Source organism: Melospiza melodia, chromosome 3, assembly GCF_035770615.1.
Source record: "Melospiza melodia melodia isolate bMelMel2 chromosome 3, bMelMel2.pri, whole genome shotgun sequence".
Classification (NCBI taxonomy): Eukaryota; Metazoa; Chordata; class Aves; order Passeriformes; family Passerellidae; genus Melospiza; species Melospiza melodia.
Window position 1 is genome coordinate 7,259,356 of NC_086196.1, and position 22,132 is coordinate 7,281,487.

Sequence of the window (22,132 nt, forward strand, 5' to 3'; positions counted from 1 at the left end):
AGTCCTGCAATAGATGAGGCTGAATAATTACAGACATGGAGAAAAGGAAAGTTTGATTGAAGAAAAGTGAGAGGAAAAGCAATTTTTTATGACTACTTATATTTCCTTCTGTTGCTGTGAAAAAAATCCCAGCAATGAACCATCAAATTCTTGAAGGCACACTGTGCAAGTCTTGTGTTAGTTGATGGCTTGTTTGCCCAAGGAATGCACTTGCTTTCTGATTTTTTGAGATGAAGACACTACAGCATCTCCATATTCCTAAAGAATTGCTTTCATTGTATAATATTCAATTATCTTACTAGGATCACATGCTTAATATAAATATAGTGTTCCAGGGAAAATTTCTTTTGCTTGGTTTGTTTTTGATCTCCTGCAGATAGATATTTCTCTGTTTATTTAGCAACTACATAATTTGCTAAAATAATGGGGAAAATATGAGTTTCAAATTCTGGTCTCTGATTTCAAGACTAAGTAAGAAATAAACAGGTACAGTGGGTGCATCTTATTGTGGAAAGTGTTATGAGAATGCAAGTAATTCTGTGCAGGAAGAAAACAAATTTTGGGCTATATTCAGTGAGAATGTTTTATAAGATGTAACATGAAAGGAATTTTTGGATACAACTTATGAGGGCTTGTGTTTTATTTCTGAAGCCTGTCTTAATATTGAGGTTTTTTGCTACATCTCAGCCTGAAAGAAAAAAAAAGATATCAAGTTGATACTGAAAGAAGGCAAGTAGAGTCTTAATTGCAACATGCAGAATAAACAATGTTTGCTTAAAATAATTTGCATTTTCCAAAACATCAGCAATGGATATATAAATCAGATTCAAAGGCTGATAACTTCCTGATTATGTTGTAATTCAAACATTGCCCAGTTAATTATGATGAAAGATATTTCCATGGAGTGGTATGTTATTTCAGCATTTGCTCTTGGGGATTACAGCTCAATATTGTCATTAAAGAAAAAACCTGATGGTGGATGAAGTATAAACCTTGTTTTTTAGATAAGATGCCATAAGTATTGTACCTCAAGCACTTACACAAAAATTCATGAGCTACCATTTCCATAGCAACTGGCAACATAATTTAGCTAAGATAGCTGCTTTCTATTCTAGGGACCTCATTGTCATTGCAGTGTATGAAATACAAAAGTGTGTCTTCTAAGACTCTAATACAGTAAGCAGACAAAATGCTGGAAATGCTGAGGAAGGAACAGATTTCATTACAGATGCAGAACAATGCTTCTTTCTCTTCTCACCTGTGTTACACAGGATTCTCTATCATTTTCAACTCACCACATACAATCTAGTTCTCCTTGCTGTGCGGGAGATCCAGTGAAAGGCATCTGAAGCTTGCCTGTCTCCCATGTTAGTCTGGTTCTTTCTGGAATGTGCAGAAGGAGCTCCTTCACTGGCCAATTCCTTCTTTCTCTCCTTCCTCCCCTCAGTTACCAAAATAAAATTCACTTCGATGCAGAGATTCAGCACACCATATCTGGGGCACCTGTTAAATCTTATACTGAGCCTACACACAGTTACTAATTTAACACACTGCTGACACACTCCCAGAGTTGTAAGTCTTTTGCTTCCCCAATGGTTCCATGTATCTTGTTATTAATCTGAATCACTGTAAAGTGCTTTTTAAAAACATCTGGCTCTGTACATTTAAATAAAAAAAAAAGTGAAAAAAATTTAAAATAAGAACTTAAAAAGACAGCAGAACTAATATTCTCCCTAAAGGTACTCTGAAATTTCACACTTGAGTAGCTGTGGTCTAAAGATCACAGGGAGCACCATCATTTTCTACCTACTGGAAGTATAGGATTACAGCCTGCTATCCTTGCCTTGCAAAGAATGATGTCTTATACTATTTTCTCAGTGAGGGTGGAAGAATTCCTTCTGAAGGAGAAATCTGATTGATGTCAGCAAGTGAATCACCACCTGTCCATGGGAAATGGATGCTTTTGAAAGCAAGCTGTATTGGACAATGCATTTGATAGACTCTGTAATGAAGTGATGGCTCTGAAGTTCTCCTGAGCTGAGTCCCTGACAAGGACCCTAAGGCACTCAACTCCTCATAGATTTTCCTTACTACAAACATATGCAGAAGGTAAAAGAAAATAAGGGTTTTTTTACTTCACCATTGAGAATTATTTAATTAAACATGATATAAGGATGCAGATAATTTATCTGACTTCTAAGTTATTTTCTCATTTTGGCAAGTGCACCGAAACCTGAAACTGGCACAGGTAGCTGGAAAAGAAGCTGTGATGCTGGAGCACAATCACTTGTCCTCTGGGTAGGTTACATGATTATTTGTCAGGAGCAATTCAGGGATCAAGAGTAAGATGTAATGTGTTGTACTTATGAACTCCACCTAAAGAACATATAAAATGTAAACATGGCAGTTAGCTTCTTTTTTCCAGCTACAATGCAATGCATGGTTTCTTACAGCCAAAGATCCTAACACAGGGCAATAATCCTCTATTTCTACATCCATCCAAACAAATATGTACAACCTATCACCTCATTCATACAAACTAATTACCTATGATCTAGCACTTTGATGAAGGCTGAAAGGTTCAGCTGATATAAAAAAAAAAAAGCATTACACCTACCAGAGTAATTATTACGAGGGTATTTTTATCCTGCAGCTGAATATACGCAATAAATGAGCATTAAATTAGATTATGCTACTGAAATAGTGCATGAGCCTTTATTATCCTACAGGACAAATGCTGCAATCCCCTCTGACAGACTCATAATCACAGCAATAATCAGTTCCCGACCTGTGAGGCAGGTTGAGTATCCCTGCCAAACTAACAAGAATAGTAACTGCTCTTTCAGAAAAATTGATTGCTAACCACCAGAATCATAAAAAGTCATCTCCATATTAATTAACGGTGCCTAGTCTTGCATTAAAATCAAACAGACATACACAAGTCACTGATCTTGACAGATAAGTCTTACACAACACCTCCAAAATTTATGATTACAGGAAATACAGCCATATTTATTTAGAGGTAGAGACAACCATGGACAAAACCAGCTCCTATCATCTCTGATCATTATGATCACTTCCTTGGCTGAAATTGGAATAAGGAAACAGTTCTAGAGTTATGTCGAAAATAAAATTTAAATTCTATCAGCAAATTTACTTTGAAGTAGTAAAGACTGCTTGTGGCATTTTAGCTTTGAGAGTATCATCCAATATGTTCATAAGAATGTGTTTAAACAGCAGTATGATTTATTAATGTCAAAATCTTGTAACAGCAAAGAAATACCTGACTTGTGATCTATGCAATACATAAAATTTCTGGGCAGAATCAGTTTGCTCATAGAAAATAATCTGAATGTCTATTCTCCTTGGATAGTTTTTGTAACTCACAGCTTCAACTGCTCATTTCAAGAAAAGGAAAAATTTAGAGGTCTGAAATAAATATATATTTCAAAATTATAAATTTTAAATTTATTCTGAGGTGATATAATTTTAGGGAAAATTATATTTGATATGTTAATACCTATAAAAATTAGAATGAAAATAGAAACAATTTTTAAAAAATCTTTTTTTGCATACAGCAAAAAACTAAAACTCATTAAAAAGTGCTGCTAGACTACATAATTGGCTAGTGAGGATAAAAATGGCCACGATTTATATTGTGTCCTGTGAATTTTATATTTTTTTTATATATATTAGAAGAATGTGTGCTAATATCAACTACTTATTTTGTAAAATATTCTAAGTACAACCTTCAGTTGCTACAATCTGGCCTAAACATGTAGCCAAGGAGTAGCATTGGACAGTACATGATGACAGTAAACACAAACCCCATCAACACAGGATATTTAATATTTGTGTATTTGAGAAGTTACTACCTGATTAATTGAAAGCATTTTGTATATCTAGCTGTGAAAACAATGTACATTTAATCCATGCCATCAAAATGAGGAAATTAAAGACAGCAGGTTTTAGATGAGGAGTCAAACCATGCAAGAAGACAAGCTTTGACTGCCAGCATGGTTGTCCTCTTTTCAATAATAAAATTAAATTGTCCTCCTTAAGGATTTGCCTTTGGCTCAATTTCCAATTTGATATCTTTCTTCATATGAGATTTTGTGGACTATTAGTTTAAAACACCTGATTATACTTCTTTTAGGAGACTTTAGCATTTCAAAGTCTTCCTTTGACCTGTTTCTCTTAACATTGTGAAGTGCTGCAACAAGCTCCTGCAGCATCATAGTCTAAAAACAGAGCTCAGCCTAAGAATAGTTGAATGACAGTTTGGAAAAATTGCTGCCTTAACTGAACATTGGGGATAATATCACAAACCCAATATCATAAATACTCTAGCCCTTGCTGCTTTAAAATAATTACAATTTAGATATTTCTAAAAAGGCATGATTAATTAAAGAAGATTCAAGCCATGACTTCATGCATTTGCAAATCAGAGATACACCATGTAGCTCTGCAGGATCTGGTAGAGTCCAAATGTTTTTTTAAATTTATTTTAGTTTCTTAAAATTCTGTTTGGTGGTAATGAATGAGGTATATAATTACTCTGATTCATCATGTACCCTTAACATGAAATAATCCAGAGCACTTAAAAACAATAAAATATTAAAAAAGAATTAATTAAAAACACTTTATTAACTAAATTTAAAAAATAATCATTAATTTCACATTAAAAAAGATCAAGAATTGTGTAGAACTCATTAAGACTTTGTATAACTTATGTTATATAAATGGCTAAGAAATTACTAGTAGTACCTGCAATACCTCTGTATAAACAGCCCTTTATACACTTCTTGTTAAACAAATATGAGTCATAGCTGATAGCTATGAAAAAAGACCAAGTAATCTTAAAGAGTAAAATAAATTAATGTGGCAAGGCATCAATACCACATGTCTCTGTGAGATTCCTACCTTCAGGAGTATATAGTTCCTTCACCTCTGAAATTGCCATATTTCCAAGAAAAGCATACATCCCTTTCATTTTTGCTTTTTGCATATATTTAGGCAGAAACTGAACAGGTGAAATTAAGGATATAGAAATAAGCATTTGAATCCAGGAATGAATCACACAATGGTCAAGTCCTGCATGATTAGGCACTTTCATTTGTTTTCCCATCTCTGTAACTCCAAGGCTGGGTTGCGCTCTAGAGTGAGCACACACCAGCACACACCAGCACCCTGTGCATGCCCAGCCCAGCATCCCCAGGGCACATCTGCATCCCCAGGGCACATCTGCATCCCCAGCCCTGGAAAGGTTTGCTCAGTGACCTGCAATGCTCAGTGCTCACTGACCCAGGAGAGACAGGCTCCAGAGCAGCCCAGACTGAAAACATAGCAGCTATTTTGGACCAGGAGCCTGAAGGAGCTCAGAAACAAAACAAGTTAAAGAAAAATTCAATCAATTTGAAATAATGTTTTAATATCCACCCCCCCCCCCACCCCGTCCGTCCCCACCAAGTACAAATTCCCAGAGCAGACCTTTCATGTTGGTACAAAATCATTGTTTTTTTACCTGCAGCTTCATCTGGAAAACTGATCTTTTGAACAGCAGGACTTGCACAGTTACATCCCAATTAAGATTCTAAAGGCAAGATAGGTACACAGAAACTTTCTCCTCATGGTTTTCACTTGAGGCAAAAAAGTCAAGGGGCAAACATAGAACTGGAAGAAATTAACAGTACTGAAAGAGTTATGAACTTGGATAAAATCTATACTAGATGAATAACATAAATGCAAGATAACTTATTTTTAGATTGTGATTCTGTCCATTCAATTTTACAGAAGCTCAAAAGGAGCTCAGCTGTGAGTGACCTTTTTAGTTTTGTTTTGTGTACTAGCTCATCATATTCCACCCTCTTAAGGTTTGATCACTTTCATTTCCTATTTTGGGTTACATTTTTTTTACCCTTTTTTTTTTACTCAAGCTTGTCTCCAGCCTAAGCTGAAAGATCTTACTTTTTTGAACATTAAAAATAATGCTACTGAAATTCAGTAGAAAGATAAAAAAACCACTCCAACACTTAACAGATTCAATCCACTAGGCAAGCATTTCCCCAGATAAAATCAAGATGATGGTTAGCCAAAACCAGCTGCAAAATAGTATTTTCTCTAAATTTGTTCTTTAAAAATCTGAAAGCTCTAAATAAATAACACTGAAATTTGATATTCTGTTGTTGATACTCTTGAATTAAATTCCACTCAGTGTTATTTGTCCTAAGCCATCCAATCTTCATTTTCTACCAAACCCTACACATACTTTAGGCAAAGGCAGAGAAAAAGGATAAAGGTGATACTTTCTTTGCTTCTGACACAAATGCTACAATACCTGCAATTAATATGGCTGAGAAGACACTCACAGATAAACTTGTATTTCAACCACAATACCCAGTACTGGTGTGCTGAATGAAATGTCCATTTAAATTTTTGACCTAGCAGATCTGTGATTAGGAAAGTGCACAGTTCAACAGGCCATTAACTAATTCATGAAATGATGCTCATTATATAGACAAAGTGTTATTTCTTCTGGAAAATGAGCAGGTCACTGACCACTACCTTGATCTGATACACCCAGGAATTCGAATGGATATTTTGAGTCCATATTTGATTAGCATTTGAGACACTCTTTCTCCAAACACTTCCTCCAGGACTGCACACGCCAAGTTCCTACCATAGCTCAAGCTATTATTCAAAGACCTGAGAACGCTCACTCCACTTAACACTATCTGAGTTTTACTGACAGTGCTGAAGACAACAATCTGTTCCCTAGACTATTAAAGGACTTTCAGAAATTTAAAAAAAAAATAAAGTTGAAATCTAGCATCACATGCCAACAGTGAAGAAGTCTTTGAAAAAAATGATATCTGTGTCCCTGAGGTATTTCAGAAAACCTCAAGCCTATTTAGATCAATTGCAGCAAAGCAGCATTCATCATTAACATAATGCAACACAGAGTCTGTGGATCTTACTGACCAGTTGGGTACTTTGGGGTGGTAGCAGGGAAAAGGGCAAATACTACATGCTAAAGCTGAATTAAAAGAAAAATCAGCAGAGATGCAGAAGATGCATTTGAATTACCTTCTGTAGATTCCTAACTCAGGTGGCACTTAACTAATTTTTATATGATCCAGAACAGGAATTCATAGGCATGCTTCACAGCCCGTGGAAATCAAAGCAGACAGCTGCTATTAACTCTCTTCACCATGGAGCTCCTCTGTGTTAAAGGTACATTCTTAATCTTCTAATTGAGCTAATACAAGACGTTACTTATAGGGATGCAGTCTGAGGAATGCATCTAAACGGGGCTTTAAAGTCTCATCCCTTTTTTTATCCCACTCCTTAGAGACATCCTGGCTAATTCTCCTTCTTCGGACTAATGATCACCCAAAACTCAGTGCCCACCCAGATTTCACCAGATTGAAACTGCTGGGTTACATATCCTGCCATAAGAGCATTCCCTTCCACCTCAAATCTCATGTTAGCCACATCAGACTAGGGAAAAAATGCTCATTCCTCAACTCAAATGTCAGTTACCTTTTAGGATTACCACTTGGTTTGCTTGATACACACAGTCACTGTAACCTGATCTGTAGCTAAATCCTTAAAAAGGGAGAATTAAGAAGGAAGTGTTATGTACAAATAAAAAAGTAATTTTCTTCTATATACAGCATTTACAAATTTCTACATGAATATATTCTAATAGTTTTTGAAAATCAGGGTTTCCTAGGACAGCTGTCAGAAAACCAGTCTTACAGTGTGAGCCTTAAAGACTATAATAATTCAAATTTACCAGAACAAAAGTTGAAAGGTGTCTTGACTACTGTATAAAATTTTTTAGTAGTCATAGGGTTGATAAAATTGCGAAAGTCTATGAAAGAGGCCAGGTTTGCAGATCAAGGCAATAAGCTCATCAGGCCAGGTGACACAGCTTCTCTGCACAGAGACCTTTCAACAGGTCACTGCAGTTTGTCATAGACACTTGTTCAGAAAACATACCTGAGAAAGGGGCAATTTTCAGTGTTGCTGTCAAAGGCATAGCAAAAGGAAGACTGGCAGCTGAAATTAGACAAATCCAACCTTTTCCACAACATTTCCTAGCACTAAGGGTAATTAAATATTGGAATGGCTTACCAGGGGAGCTGGTGGACTCGCCATTGCTTGGAGCTTTAGGACGAGATTAGATATCATTGTAAAAGAGATGCTTTAATCCAGCTTCTGGAAGTTCTCAACATGCCCATAACACTTGCAGCTCTGCATTAAGACAATGACTATAATCAAATCTCGTACTTTAGGGTTTCAGCTGATCAACTGCAAGGGTTATAAAGATTTTTTTGCCCTTCACATAAAAACCAGACAGATACTTTAGTGTGGTTTATTCTGATCTGTCTCTGAAGTAGCAGAGATGGCAGAAATCTACAGAAAACACAATGGGGCCAGCAGTGATAGGGAAAGTACTTCCTCTTATCCTGAAATTCACAAAGCAGTTGTGTCCAAATGGGAACTTACATGAATTTAAAGTCATCTTGATGGATGCAAACCCCTCCTGCCCTGGAACCTGTGTGATTAGGTCAGGCAGAGGCAGGTTTGGTCTGTCTGCCCTGCTAAGGGTCTGGCAGTAGCATCCACTCAGCGTTTCACTGACACTGCTACATGACTTAAGGAGTCATTTCATGCTCTGCTCCTGCAGAGCACTGGCCAAGGGTCAAGTGAAAAACTATTGGATCACCATACCCTTAGAGGTCTTGTTAATGAATCCTGCTGGAATAGCTCAAAGGTTGTGGTTTTTGCCAAAGTGAGATAAACAGAAATCTCAAATGAGTTTGGTTCGTGTTTGCACAGTGTGAGATACAAATCACCTGTTAACACACATATCTCATCTAATTAGCTAATTGCTATTAAAGATGCATAAGTAATACCTTGATCTCTTCTATTTCCTGAGAGTTAACATACTTTGGACTAACTAGAGTAATCATGTTAATACATAGGTATCAGGATTTACTGTTCTGTGTTTTCCAGCATACATACATAAGCATCCCCTTTGGTTTTTAATTTAGCTACACCTGAAACTGTACATTCTGCACTATTTTAGCAGAATACTATCATGACTTGATTATTAAATATACGTAAAGCTGAAGGCAAGAAAGAACATTCTGCTACTTTTGCCCTTTTATGTGAAAAGAGTATGTCTTAACTCTGTCAAATAAAGCATAAAATGAGAGATGGATCTTCCAGTCATTTCTGTGATCTGCACAGTAGCAAGTTCATATTGTGAGTCTCCTAATGAATATCTATGTAAGTGAAGTCCACACCAGGCTTTTATGCTTATTACCTGCCTATCCTATCCTCCTACATCCCTTTGACAGTGTGTTTGATTCTAAGATATTTCTATCTGTGCTACATAACAGGCCATTGGATGGATTTGTGCACAGCTACACCTGGAATGTAATGCAGGCACGTGAATCACCTGTTGTGCAATTCAGGACATTTATCATGCAGAATAAGGATGATTTATCTTTGCCATAGTTCTGAAGCATATGTATCAGTATAAGGGTCTGTTGTCAATATTGCACATCACGATTATGTTGTCATATTACAAAGTCAGAATGGGACACACCATGACAGCAACATCTAGTAACATAAAATATTCATGCAAAAACAAAAGCAGACTCAACCTTTTAAAAGTAGAGAAAAAAAAAAAAAGATACACTGATCCTGCTTATCTCAATTTCTATTTTGGTGACACATACATATATTTGATAGCATCTATGAGGATCAAATTTACAAGATGGCACTAATTAAGCAGTATATTCTTCCATGGCTATCCTTACTCAAACCAAAACAAAATACTCAGAATAATAGTTTTCTCATCTGGGATGAAAATGACAAAATCTGCATTTACGGTCTTCTGACTTTGCAAACTGACTGTACTTGTTGTGCTGCTGTATTTAAGTACAAATAACTCTGACAGAATCTGTACTCAGATCTGCTCCATAGTGCACACAAACTTCATTATAATGAACTTCTAAGCTTTTTTGTTCTGTTGGTCTTTTTTTGATCTATATCTTACAGCATACCTAATGTCTACAGTGCAGGAATGCTTGGAAAACCTCAAATGAATGTAGATTTTGAAAAAATATGTAGTCCCATATTTTTTCAAGAATTATCTTTGAGGAGAAACTGAAAGAGGAATATTATACTACGCACTAGACACTTTGGAAGCCAGTGAATTAATAAATAGTAATATCATTCTAATGATAAGTATCATCCCAAATTTTGACTAAATCTCTTTGTTATACAAATATTGCCTCAGTTTTCACAGCCTGTTCAACTGAAGGCTTATTCAAGAAAATTTTGAGTAGAGAAAGAGTCCATATATTTGCAGCAGAGATGTACTTTATTTCAGACAGTGCTCATTTATATTCCTTCTGTGCCAAAATCTCTGCACAAGAAAGACAGAAGTTCACACAGAATGTGATCACTTAGCATCACATTCTCTGCTCTTGTATTTCTGCTAAAAAATTCCCAACTCAAAATATTTGAATTGTGAAGTACAGTTATAACTGAATGTACTAGTTTTAAATTTAAGTTCCTCACAGCAGAAAACAATGTGTGCGTACAGTAGAATCCATAGGATTAATGTAATTGTGTTCTCATTCTTTCTCGATTCTCTAGTGAACATGTTCTTACCACTCAAAACCTCTTTCCTACACACTTCAGGTAATAAAACTAGAAACTAAGTCTTGTATTTCTTGAATCTTTGCTTCCCTTAAATACTGACTAGTGGGGGTTTTTTTGCCTGCTTTACAGAATCACATGCAAGTTTGAATAACTTAAAATCTTTTCATTAGAACTTGTTTTGGAATGATTCTTCCCTCCCCTTGGATTGTTTACATTAATGATATAATAGTTAAAATTTAATGCAAGTTTTCAATTCTATTCTTTAAACTAGTGCATGTAATTGTTACCTTTCCTTCATTTATCTGAAATCTAAAACCCCCAACTAATAGTACAGTTTGACACGTAACAAAATGCTGTCAGATGCACACCAAATAAATTTTACAGCACCCCTTTCCCCCCACCCTCCAAGAAAACTCAATAAACTGAGTATAAAACAAACAACAATCTAATCTAGCTGTCCACTTTACCTGGAAATGCATGCCCTGTTAGAGAATCCAAATCTGAAATTAAAACAGTGAAAAAATAATCTTTAACACTGATTTAATATTAAAATGCACAAAAAATCAAAAGCAAACCTGGCAACAAATATCACATTATCACCAATATAAAATTTTAATCATACATATAGAAAAGCAAAACCAGAAAACTTGATATTACATTATGAAGGTTTTCTTCTCCATAGTTTTGTAAAGATGTAAAATATTATCTAAAGATTAAAGCTTTGAACACTATGAGAAGTTAATTTATTTTACTGTTTAAGACAGACATATCACAATTATATAGGAATTTTACAGCATTTTTCAAATGAACCTCTGATTTCAGAAACACATATCTTGAGTATAAACTTTCATTCTACCTTTGTACATATGAACAAATCAGGAAAGTACTGAATGCTTTTGAGACTGTACTCTTTTAAAAAGATTCTTTTTTGATCACAACAGGTGAGAGACCTAATTTTTTCTATTCTACTGTCCACACTTTTTTATTTTCCTTTTTTTTTCCAATCTGTCTTTTTAAAAAAGAGAAAAGAGATGGAAAAAGTATAAATGAGGGCTTTGCTGGTGACTCCCATCTGAAAAGACAGCAGAAAGGCACATCAGTGATACTGGAGGCATCAGTATGGGCCCTTCTAAATGTGCACTGAGATCAGACTCAGGTGCACATTTCAAGTGCTTTGCACCTTTGGAAATTCCATGCTCTTAACAAAGATTTATTTGGTACCTTTGAGGAGTTACACTATAGGCAGGAGGGTAGTGGAGGCTGACAAAGTACAGCCAACACCAGCTGGGACTGCTATTGCACTGCCAAAGTGAAAGACTAGTTCTCAGACCCACATGGCAAGGAACCCCTTCTTAGGAAGTGCTCTGTCACATCCTGCCACTGATGGGAACCCATTTGGAGAACAAGTCCTGTTGCCAGGAGCAGTCCCAGGTCCCAGTTGGCTCACCAAGAAATGTGAGAGCTTCAGGATCTCCTTCCCCCATCGTGTGCCAAGTGGGATCACACAGTGGTGCAATGGCAACACTCTCTTGGAAATACACAACAGACAGGCAGTGGCTGACCAATCCACCCCACTATGTGTTTATAGATGAGCTTTCTTGCCATTTTTAGGAATTGATTGCATTTACTAGCAGTGCCTGGAAAACATCTCTTAGTACTGTTTATAAACTACTTCTTAAAAAAAAAAAAGTTTTCTTATTGCAACAGTCAACAGATACAAGATTCTAAGTCAATGGCTCAGGTTTCAGAAATTCTGAACTTTTTGTAATGCAGTAACTAATTCTAAAAGTCATTAGGAAAACATTTACCAGTTAACTCCAGGAACTGCAAAAGGAACTCTTTAGACAGAAGGGCAATTATGCCTGGCTCTGATAACTTTTAACAGTTTACCTGAGACATTTCCTGAGGACTGTGAACATGCTTAGTTTTGTAAGTGAACACAGGAGAAAACCAACCTAAAATGTGATAATTGCACTAGAGAGATTGCTTTCTGAAATCCAAACTGCTGAACACAATGAATTAACTAACAATTCCAGTACGTGATGTCTCAAGCTTTACCATAAACAAAAAAAAATGCATCCTCAGGATTTTTTCTTTCAGAGTCTGAGAGACAGAAGAACGTTGTTACCCCCTAGGAGTCCATAAAATCCACACCAAAACCAGATTATGCATAGATGGAGCATCTAGCCAGGCAGTGAATGCTTCCTGGAAGCACAGAGGCAGCATGCAGCTACCTTGCACATTAGAATCACCAAAAAAAAAAATCTAATACTTGAATTGTCCAAAGTGCTGTCACTGTGCCCATCCTGTGGCACATCCTGGCACAGCAATAAGGTGTTTGAAAACATCTGTTCTACATCCTTAATAAAGTATCCTGATGAAAAACCTCATGATCCAGGAAAAAAATAAAACAGAAGAGGAAAAATTTCTCTTCTTCCTCTAGCAGTGAAAAAATATCTACTCAGACATTGGGATTTAAAAAAATAAAAAGAAACAAAAAACCAACCAAACAAACTAAAAAAAAAACCCCTCAAATTAAAAAAGAAAAACTGCAACCAAACCAGAAAAGAGGGACTTCTATTTGAAAAGTTCATGTACATACTGTAACTTGCAGCAGAAATCACAATAAAAAATGCTACTCTGAAAGAAATACAAATAAGTTAATGCAAATTAATTAGGCTCTTGTCCCAGCATAAAACAACAACTCTGTGTAATCCTTTGTGTTAAGCTGATGATATAAATTGTGGATGTGTTTATTTTCTCACAATTCAGTCTACACTAAGTGAAAACAAGGTAGTTTGTCACCCAAACATGTGTCCTGTGTGAACTGTTAAAGAAAATCAGACCTACTTTGCTAGCTGGAACCAGAAGATTTTATGGTATATTGAACCCACAAATCATGATCCACATGCCCCAATTCCATCATTACATTTTACAAAGAATGATTTCAGCTGACACTGTATAGGCAGGCAAGGTAAAGTTTCCCATATAAAGATAAATACCATGTGCAACATTTCCCTGCCAGAGTTCAATACATGAAATTACTGCAGTTATAATGGAATGAAATCTTTGCTGAAACAACTGGAATATTTAGTCTCTGCCATAAGATTTCTTGTACTTTCCTATGGACTCCAAGGGCAGCAGAAAAAACTCCATATCCGGTTATTGTTAAGAGCATTTTTCAGTTTCCTTGACTGATTTTCAATTAAGTAAGCCTAAACAGGTGGAATCCAATTTTCCTCCATTCCATTTATTTAGTGAATTGCCCAGATTTGTTGCTATTCACTTTCTTTTTCATACACAAGGCTTCCTAAGCAGCAGGAATCCGAGATGAAAGTGGAATACACAAAAGTGACACACATTTTTATCCCCTTTTTAAGGCAACATAGCTAACATGTCAATATTAGCAGTTACCAAGGAATTACCCTCATGAAATCCAGACCTAATTCATATTATAAGTCATTTGTTTAGCTAATAAAACTGGTGATTGGACAATAAAGCTGACTTTAGTTATAATGCAATGGATGTTTTTTTTAAATGGGGAATGAGTGTGCACTTTTTAGCAAGCAGTATCTCTGGTACACCACATTTTATTAGCTCAGTGCAAAATAGATGTTGGAGATGGTACAAGATTTGCATGCCAATAAACTAATTATTTCCTCCTAGAGTTGATTAGCAAAGCTGTAGCCTCTCTGCATGTTGACTCCAAGGCCCATTCTCCCTATGGCACAAACAGTGTTCACTGCACAATGCACTGCTCGGCTTTGGACTTCCAGCACACCATGAGTGGAAGGGATGACTCTTACAGTGCACAGGAAAACACATTTGAGGTGCAGAGCACATTTAAGTCATTTAACATTAAAGGTTCCCCATGGCATTGGCAGCAAGATGATGTAATACCAAACTCTCTCTGAGAGATGGTACCTGCTTAGAAAGGTTAGAAGAAGCTAATAAATGCTAAATCATGCTCTCTTGAAAATACAAGATTTTGCTCTGCTTCTAAGTGTTTTAACAGCAATTGTTGGAAGGAAATAAGTATAGCTTTGCTAAATCTCCAGCTAGACCCAATCTTATTTTATTATAAACCCCTAAACTAAATCCAGGAACCCTTGTAGATATGCACAACACCTGTAACATGAATTCTACAAAGCTCAAGTCTTTAAACAAGATGAGTTAAGTGAAGTCCAGCTGCCCGTAATACTTGGAATACAAAGGGGTGGCTGCAAAGAGGAGAATGAAGAGCATAGTGAACATAGAGCAGCAGTGGCTGAAGATGAAAGATTATTTGCATTCACTAGAAATTACAGCTGTAGTTTTGACAATCAGGTCAGTGAAAACTATTGGCACGTAACTCAGGATTAGATTGAGATTGTGAGTTTGGCTGCACCAAGATTTGAGGGTTAAATTGGTACCACCCAAACCTAAAGCCAGAGGCTAAAGAAGTAGGTGAACAACTCTGCATTAGCCTCTACAGGGGGAAGTGTTTCCTTCAGCTCCAGAAATGATGTAAATTATTCACTGGAAAAAAGCTTTTCCAGTAGAAGCAACTCTTGCACAGTTCTGTTACCTCAACCTGGGTCAACTCTATTATCTGTCACTATGATCCTAACCTACTGCAATAAATCTGTTTTCAGAGTCTCTCTTATTTTCATTAATAGGTTATTTGCATTCATTGGTCACCAATCCTAAAAACAGCACAATTACAATTTTAATGGAAATGTAAACCTTTCTTGTGAGAATTTCCCTGATCAGAAAAAGAAAAAAAAATTTAGCATAGAGGTTGCACTCAAGAATGAATAACAATGCAGTCATCAGACACCATCTTACAAACTACTGCTCACTTGTGCTGGTATTTGGAATTAATTTTTATTTTTGGAGATAATTTAAAAAAACCCAGCTGAACAGTTAGTTATGAAGAATTATCAATATGACATTCAAAAATCCATTTATTGCTCTGACTCCATTTGATAGTATTAATCTTTTGATAAAAAATTACATCATATTGAGACAGGTAGATTACATTCATGCGGCTAACCAGGGTTTCATTTAACTGCATTTTTTCTTGTGATACCATTAAGAGTAAGATTCAAACTTACTTTTCTTCAGTAGAGGTGTTTTGTGCTATGTGTCTGAGCTTCCAATAGCTCCAACGAAGAAGTAGTTGAAATTGAGTCAATTAATTGCATTGAAAAATAGAAATTAAACTTGCTCAGCGGAATAGTTAGAACAGCTCTTTCCATTGACAAGATCTCTAATGACTACAGTGTGAGCTTAGACAGCTACATATCTACATCACCTGTGGTGTTGGCAATTAGAGATGAATCTCACCACCAGAATCTTTCAGGAAAATAATCTACATATATGGGTGTTGATCTGAGAATAAAATGGGATTGATTTAGACATACAAAAATTGCTGGTTTATAACTGGCAAATTTGATGGCCTCAGATATCTAGGATGGCTGATCAGAATCAGTCCTGGACAAAAATAAACTTAGTCCTGTCAGCCTCTAGTACAAAAATTCACTGATCATTTTTCCTCCTCTCTTAAAAATTATATTATAATTATACTAGTTGATAGTTCCCACTTCATATTTTGCTTTCTGATTTATGTTATTCCAGAAAGAACTTGAACAATGAATACAAACTGAAACACAAAGGGATCTATCTGTACACCAGGAAACATCTTTTTTTTTTTTCAGTCATGAGAGTGACTAAGCACTGGCACAGGTTGCCCAGGGAGATTATGGGCCACATATGGCTACAGTGTTGACAGAGTAGGAAAAGAAAGTGAATTATTCCTGATGAGACAACTAAATTGAGGGAGACAGATCACAAAAAATATTGATTAGAGGAGCTTTAATAATAAGTCTAGTTTCTGTAAAAGAAAATTCCTTTATTATTAATTACTGGTAATCATTCACACTGGCCATTAAAGTCTTTGCACATACAGGATCATAACAGGACATGGGGGCTCGCAGGTGGCTGCCCAGGAAGTCCCTCAGAGGGTCCTTCACTTCATCACATGAACCCTGCAGCCTGGCCACGTGTGGCAGCAGCACCGACCCTGGTCAGCTAAAGTGGATCATTATTTGCTTCTTTTCTTCATTACTTTACTCTGTCTCACTTTAAAAAACTGAAGAAGAACAACCACAAACAAAAAATAAAAACTCCAGAAACAGTTTCTTCACATTTTGAAAGCCATCATTAATCCATTTTCTTCTGCTGCTGATCTCAAGCAATTGGTCTGCTTCATGCTTCCTAGTATAATCATGGCCTCAGGACTGGTTTATCCAAATTCAATGCAGGATTGTAAAGAGCATCTTAAAATATATTGTAGAACCTACAGCTGCATGCAGACATCTCACGATCAGAAGATTAATGCTTTCCAAAGTAACTCTCCTCAGGAAGCTAAAAGTACATTATGGATGAAATCCCAGCCCTGGTTTCCTGCAGTGATGGATGCTGTACTGACAGTAGCACCCACCCTGCTTGAGTGCCGAGACTTTACTGAGGCAGCTTTATTCCCCAGCTTTTTGAGAGGACCCCTATCTTCTGAGGGAGGTTTACTGTAATTTGGACCCTGTGGAGTTCATCACAGCTTTACTGCCTCACCTTGAGCCGGGATTTCCCAGTGGACTACCACAGGCATGCCATCCTCACCACACGTGATAATCCAAAGACTCTCAGGAAGGCACACAGCATCATCTACAGGCACTCTGTTATGTAGATATGTGCATTTAGGTAAAACAAGCATACAAGGAAAAGGTTTTTCAGAAAGGTCAACACAAATATTATTCATTCTTTCCCAGTGACTTCCACTTGTGTATCTGGCTTAGCCATGAAAAAGGTGAGAGCATCTCTTTTACCTAATGCACTTTAGAGTCTTAGCATATGTACAAACCCTTTTAGGACCAAAAGCACTTTTAAAATTGCATATATCAGAACACCTAATGACCAACACTTTAAAACCATGGAATCATTTAGGTTGAAAAATATCTGAATACCAACAAATTCCACCATTAATCCAGCACTGCTAAGGACACCACTAAAGCATCTCCCTAAATGCCACACATCTAAGATCTACATAACTTTTACCAGGGATGGTTATTCCACCACTTTCCTGGGCAGTATGTCCAAATACTTGACCATCTCTTCTGGTGAAAAAAGTTTTCCTAATATCCAATATAAACCTGTTTGCTCATGCCCCCATCACTTGTTCCTTGGAAGATGAGACCAGCTTCCCCTAACTACCAGCTCCTTTCAGGCCCTTGTAGAGAATAACAAGGTTCTGTCTGAGCCTCTGTTTCCCCAGGGTAAAAACCCCAGCTCCCTCAGCTGATCCTCATCAGACTTGTGCTCCGGACCCTTCACCAGCTCCGTTGCCCTTCTCTGGACATTCTATAGCCCCTCAATGTTTTTCTTCTAGTGATGAGCCCAGAACTGGCCACAGGACTCAAGGTGTGGCCACACCAGTGCTGAGCACAGCATCTTGATCCTGCTGGCCACACTATTGCTGGTTCAGGCCGGGTTGCCATGGCTGCCTTGGCCACCTGGGCACAGCTGGCTCATGTCCAGCTGTTGACAACCAGCATCCCCAGTCCCTTTTCCATCAGCTCTGCCCCCAGCCGGTAGCACTGCAGGGGGTTGTTGTGGCCCAAGGGCAGGACCTGGAAGTTGGTCTTGTTGAATCTCACACAATGAGCTTCAGACTACGCATCCAGCCTGTGCACATCCCTCTGCAAAGCCTTCCTACCCTCCAGCAGATCTACACTCCTACCCAGCTTGGTGTGATCTGTAAACTTTGTGAGGGTGTGTGCGCTCAATCTCCTCGCACAAGTCACTGATAAAGACACTAAACAGGACTGGTCTCAATACTGAACCCTGAGCATCACCACTCAGGGCCAGCTGGATGGTATTCCATTCACCACAACTCTCTAGGCTGGCTATCCAGACTGATTTTTATCCAGTGAACAGTGCACCATCCAAGTCATAGGTTCCATTTTCTCCAAGAGAATGCTGTGGGAAGGGTGTCAAAGGCTTTTTATTTGTCCGGGTAGACAACATCCATGAAGGAGATCAAATTGGTCAAGCAGGACCTGCCTTTCATAAACTTATGCTGGCTGGACCCTGGTTGTCCTAGCCTCACATTTGCTACCTTCCAGTCACCTGAGACCTTTCTGCTTAGCCAAGGCTGTTGATAATTGATGGAGTGGCTTGGTGAGCACCTCCAACTCTCCCTTAGAACCCTTGGGTGAATCCCATGCAGTCCCACAACCCTGAGAGTGTGTAAATTATATAGCAGGTCACTGACTATCTCCGCTGGGATCATAGGGATTTCATTCCATTCTCTCTATCTGTATTCCAGTTCCAGAGCCTGGAACCTGGAGAACAAACAGTCTTACTGTTCAAGATTGAGGTAAAGAAGGCATTAAGTACCTCAACCTCTTCCACATCCTTTCTTACAGCATTCCATTAGGGATGGAGAGTCTCCTTAACTCCCTTTTTGTTGCTGATGCATTCATGGAAACATTTTTATTGCCTTCTACAGCAGTAGTCAGACTAACTTTCAGTTGGGCTTTGGCCCTTCTAATTTCCTCCCTTCTTAAAATTCATGACATCCTTATAGTATTCCTGAGTTTTCTGCCCCTTCTTCCAAAGGTCATAAATTTTCCAGTTTTTCCTGAGTTCCAGGAAAGGTCCTCTGTTCATCTAGGGCAGTCTTCTTCTCATTCAGCCCATCTTTCAACACATGGGGACAGTCTGACACCTAAAACTTTCTAGATTGTTGTATTTCTAGCTCATTTTTTTAAAGGACGCATGTAAATTTATTCCAGTCCAGCCAGAACTATAGCCTGGCCCTACCTAGGATCTGTGGAGCTGTGGTTAGCACAGTACTGTTTTTAACCTAATAACCTAAAGCACTAACCTTGGGCCAGAGCTGATTTTTTTTCTCAAACAGCAAGTGTAACTCTTTCCTATTTTCCTGAATAATATCACAGCAAAAACACACACTTCTCCCAAATTCAGGAGATGGCTAGCACAAGCAGCCACAGGCTATTTTTACTTACTCAAAATCTAAAAATCATTATTTTTTCATAGAATTTCCATATTCAATCCAGCAAATAGGTGGTAGAAATTTGAGAGTCTACTTGTATCTGATCCATACATTCAATCACATTATCTTTCCATATGAAATGTTAAAAACTTCAATTTATCAGACATTGTCATGGAGCATTTGTGTTTCATCACTCAAGAAGTAAAGACATAATACACATCATGATATGGTGATATCATGACTCTCAGAAATATCAAGCTATCAAATTTTCGAGACAGAAAATGATAAAAATTAAAAATATGTTAAATAAAATTCAAATGGTCTATGCTAAGATATTTGTGAAACAGTCTAACAAAATTCTGAATACATGCTCTGGGCAAATGAGGAGTCAAACAGAGATTCCATATCATCACACAAAAAAAAAGGAAAAAAGAGAAAAAAAACCTGAAAAGTGAACTTCAAGATAATGTATCTGCTCAGTTTTACTGCCATTCCTTCCTAAATCTGCTTTCTTCACGAAGGAAGGCAAGAAATCCTGTGAAATTCCACTGTTTCACTTCATGCCACTAATCATGTCAAATACTATGATACATCTTTGAGAAGCTGCTTCTTTATGTCAAATTCCTCCAGTTTTTCTCATTCTTTCACTTCTGGAAATGCATCTTCTTTCCCACTTTCCCTGATTTTTAGTGACTTTGTTTTTTCCTTGAAAACTATGGAAATATAAGCTGTTGTATCAGAAGGCTTTTCCAAACAAAAGACTATTTGCTCTCATTTTCAGCACAGCATCAGTTTTTCTTCCTCTAAATCATTGCTTTCACATTTGTGTTCAGCTTGATCTGGTCTTTCATATACCATTCATTATGTTCTGCTAACCAAGAGACAGTGCTTTTTCATATTCGTTCTCCTGTCGTTTTTTTTCCTTTTATCAGATAAAACAAAGCAATCTTTCAAGCCTTTGATGCCCTGCCTGGTTTCAGAAAGACTAAATAGCTGTGTTTATACATTGACATATAAAGTACCAAGTCGGGCTTTATATGACAAAGCTGATTCAGTGGTTTACTAAATATTAGGACAATTCCAGTTGCACTAAACCAACTGAATCTTTTAAGGACTGTAGCTATGCAAAAGCTAAGGAGGAGCAGAAAAAATACCAACCAAAAAAAGCAGCATCTACTTAAGTAGATGTGGCTTGATCCAAACCGGCAACTGCATGCCCCACAGCCACTCACTCATAGCCCCTCACCCTGGTGGGTGGAGAATCAGAAGAAGGTAAAACCTGTAGACTGAGATAAGATTAATTCAATGACTGAAATAAAGGAAGGGAGAGGAATGAAATCCCAGAAAGAAAAAAGGGATGTAACACGCAGTTGTATCTGCTGACCAGTGCAGTGACTGGTCCTGCCCATCTCCCCAGTTTATACAAAGACTATGACATTGTGTGGTCTGGAATATCCCTTTGGTCAGTTTGGGTCACCTACCCTGGCCATACTCCCTCCCAGCTTTTTGTGCACTTGTTCAGTGGCAGAGTATGGGAAACTGAAAACTCCTTGATTTAGGTAAACACTATTAGCAACAACTAAAAATCAGAGTGTTATCAATATAATTCTCAAACTAAATGCAAAACACAGCACTGTACCAGCTAATAAGAAGAAAAACTCTGTCCTAGTTGAAATCAGTGTGGTATCCACCTTTGTTCCATATAATTTATGCCATGACCATGTCTTAAACTTTCCGTATATCCCAGTAAACCATCATCACTCTTCCTGTGTCTTGATATATATATTTATACACACACACATTTCACTTAGTTTATGTACTATCCCTAAAAAAAGCCCATTGAGTTAATTTAGTCCATGCCTTTGGACTTCATCTGTTGTTACAGGTTTTTATCAGGGTAGGAAAAATAGGATATAATTGTTGTCATTATAGTGCAAGAGTTCTATTGTCAGTACATTGCAAGGGTTCCATATTGCTAGAGATTTGTACCTCCTCAACATTTCTTGTAGGCAGCTCCTCTAGCCACTGACTCTTCCTTGTTCTCACAGTAGACAGCTGACTTCAGTTCCCTAACAGCCAACCAATCCACTCTTTTATAACACTTCTTATTGGCTGTGGCCTGTTAACATCAGGGCTGCTCCTAATCTTTAGTAATTGGCTCAGCAGCAACTCTTTAGGGGATAAGATTACTTTCTATACTACCTTTATTTACCTATATTCTATACCCCTACATATAATGTTGAATTCTTGCATGCTGGATCCAGCCAGTTGTCCCTCTTCTCCACCTGTTTGGAGGCAGGGCTCCTCTACTACTGGCAGTAGTATTCTCCGCTTTTTCTAAAAATATATCAAAATCTGCTTCCATTGGATCAGGAACATAAAGCTCTAGTA

At 37.4% G+C, this 22,132-nt stretch overlaps 1 protein-coding gene across 19 annotated transcripts in view; it reads right to left on the reverse strand.

Annotated features, from left to right (window-relative positions):
* The window catches only part of DLGAP2 (DLG associated protein 2), a 455,404-nt gene that overhangs the window by 141,581 nt on the left and 291,691 nt on the right, over positions 1-22,132 (reverse strand). For 7 of the 19 annotated variants that reach the window (XM_063150739.1, XM_063150736.1, XM_063150737.1 and 4 more), the window contains one exon: positions 11,154-11,186. The exons of 7 other annotated variants lie outside the window; for them this stretch is intronic. In XM_063150739.1, the coding sequence (XP_063006809.1) occupies positions 11,154-11,186 (33 nt within the window). Of the gene's footprint in view, positions 1-8,139; positions 8,260-11,153; positions 11,187-22,132 lie in introns of all 19 variants that reach the window. 5 more of the 19 variants (XM_063150742.1, XM_063150747.1, XM_063150743.1 and 2 more) reach the window with 1 other exon arrangement.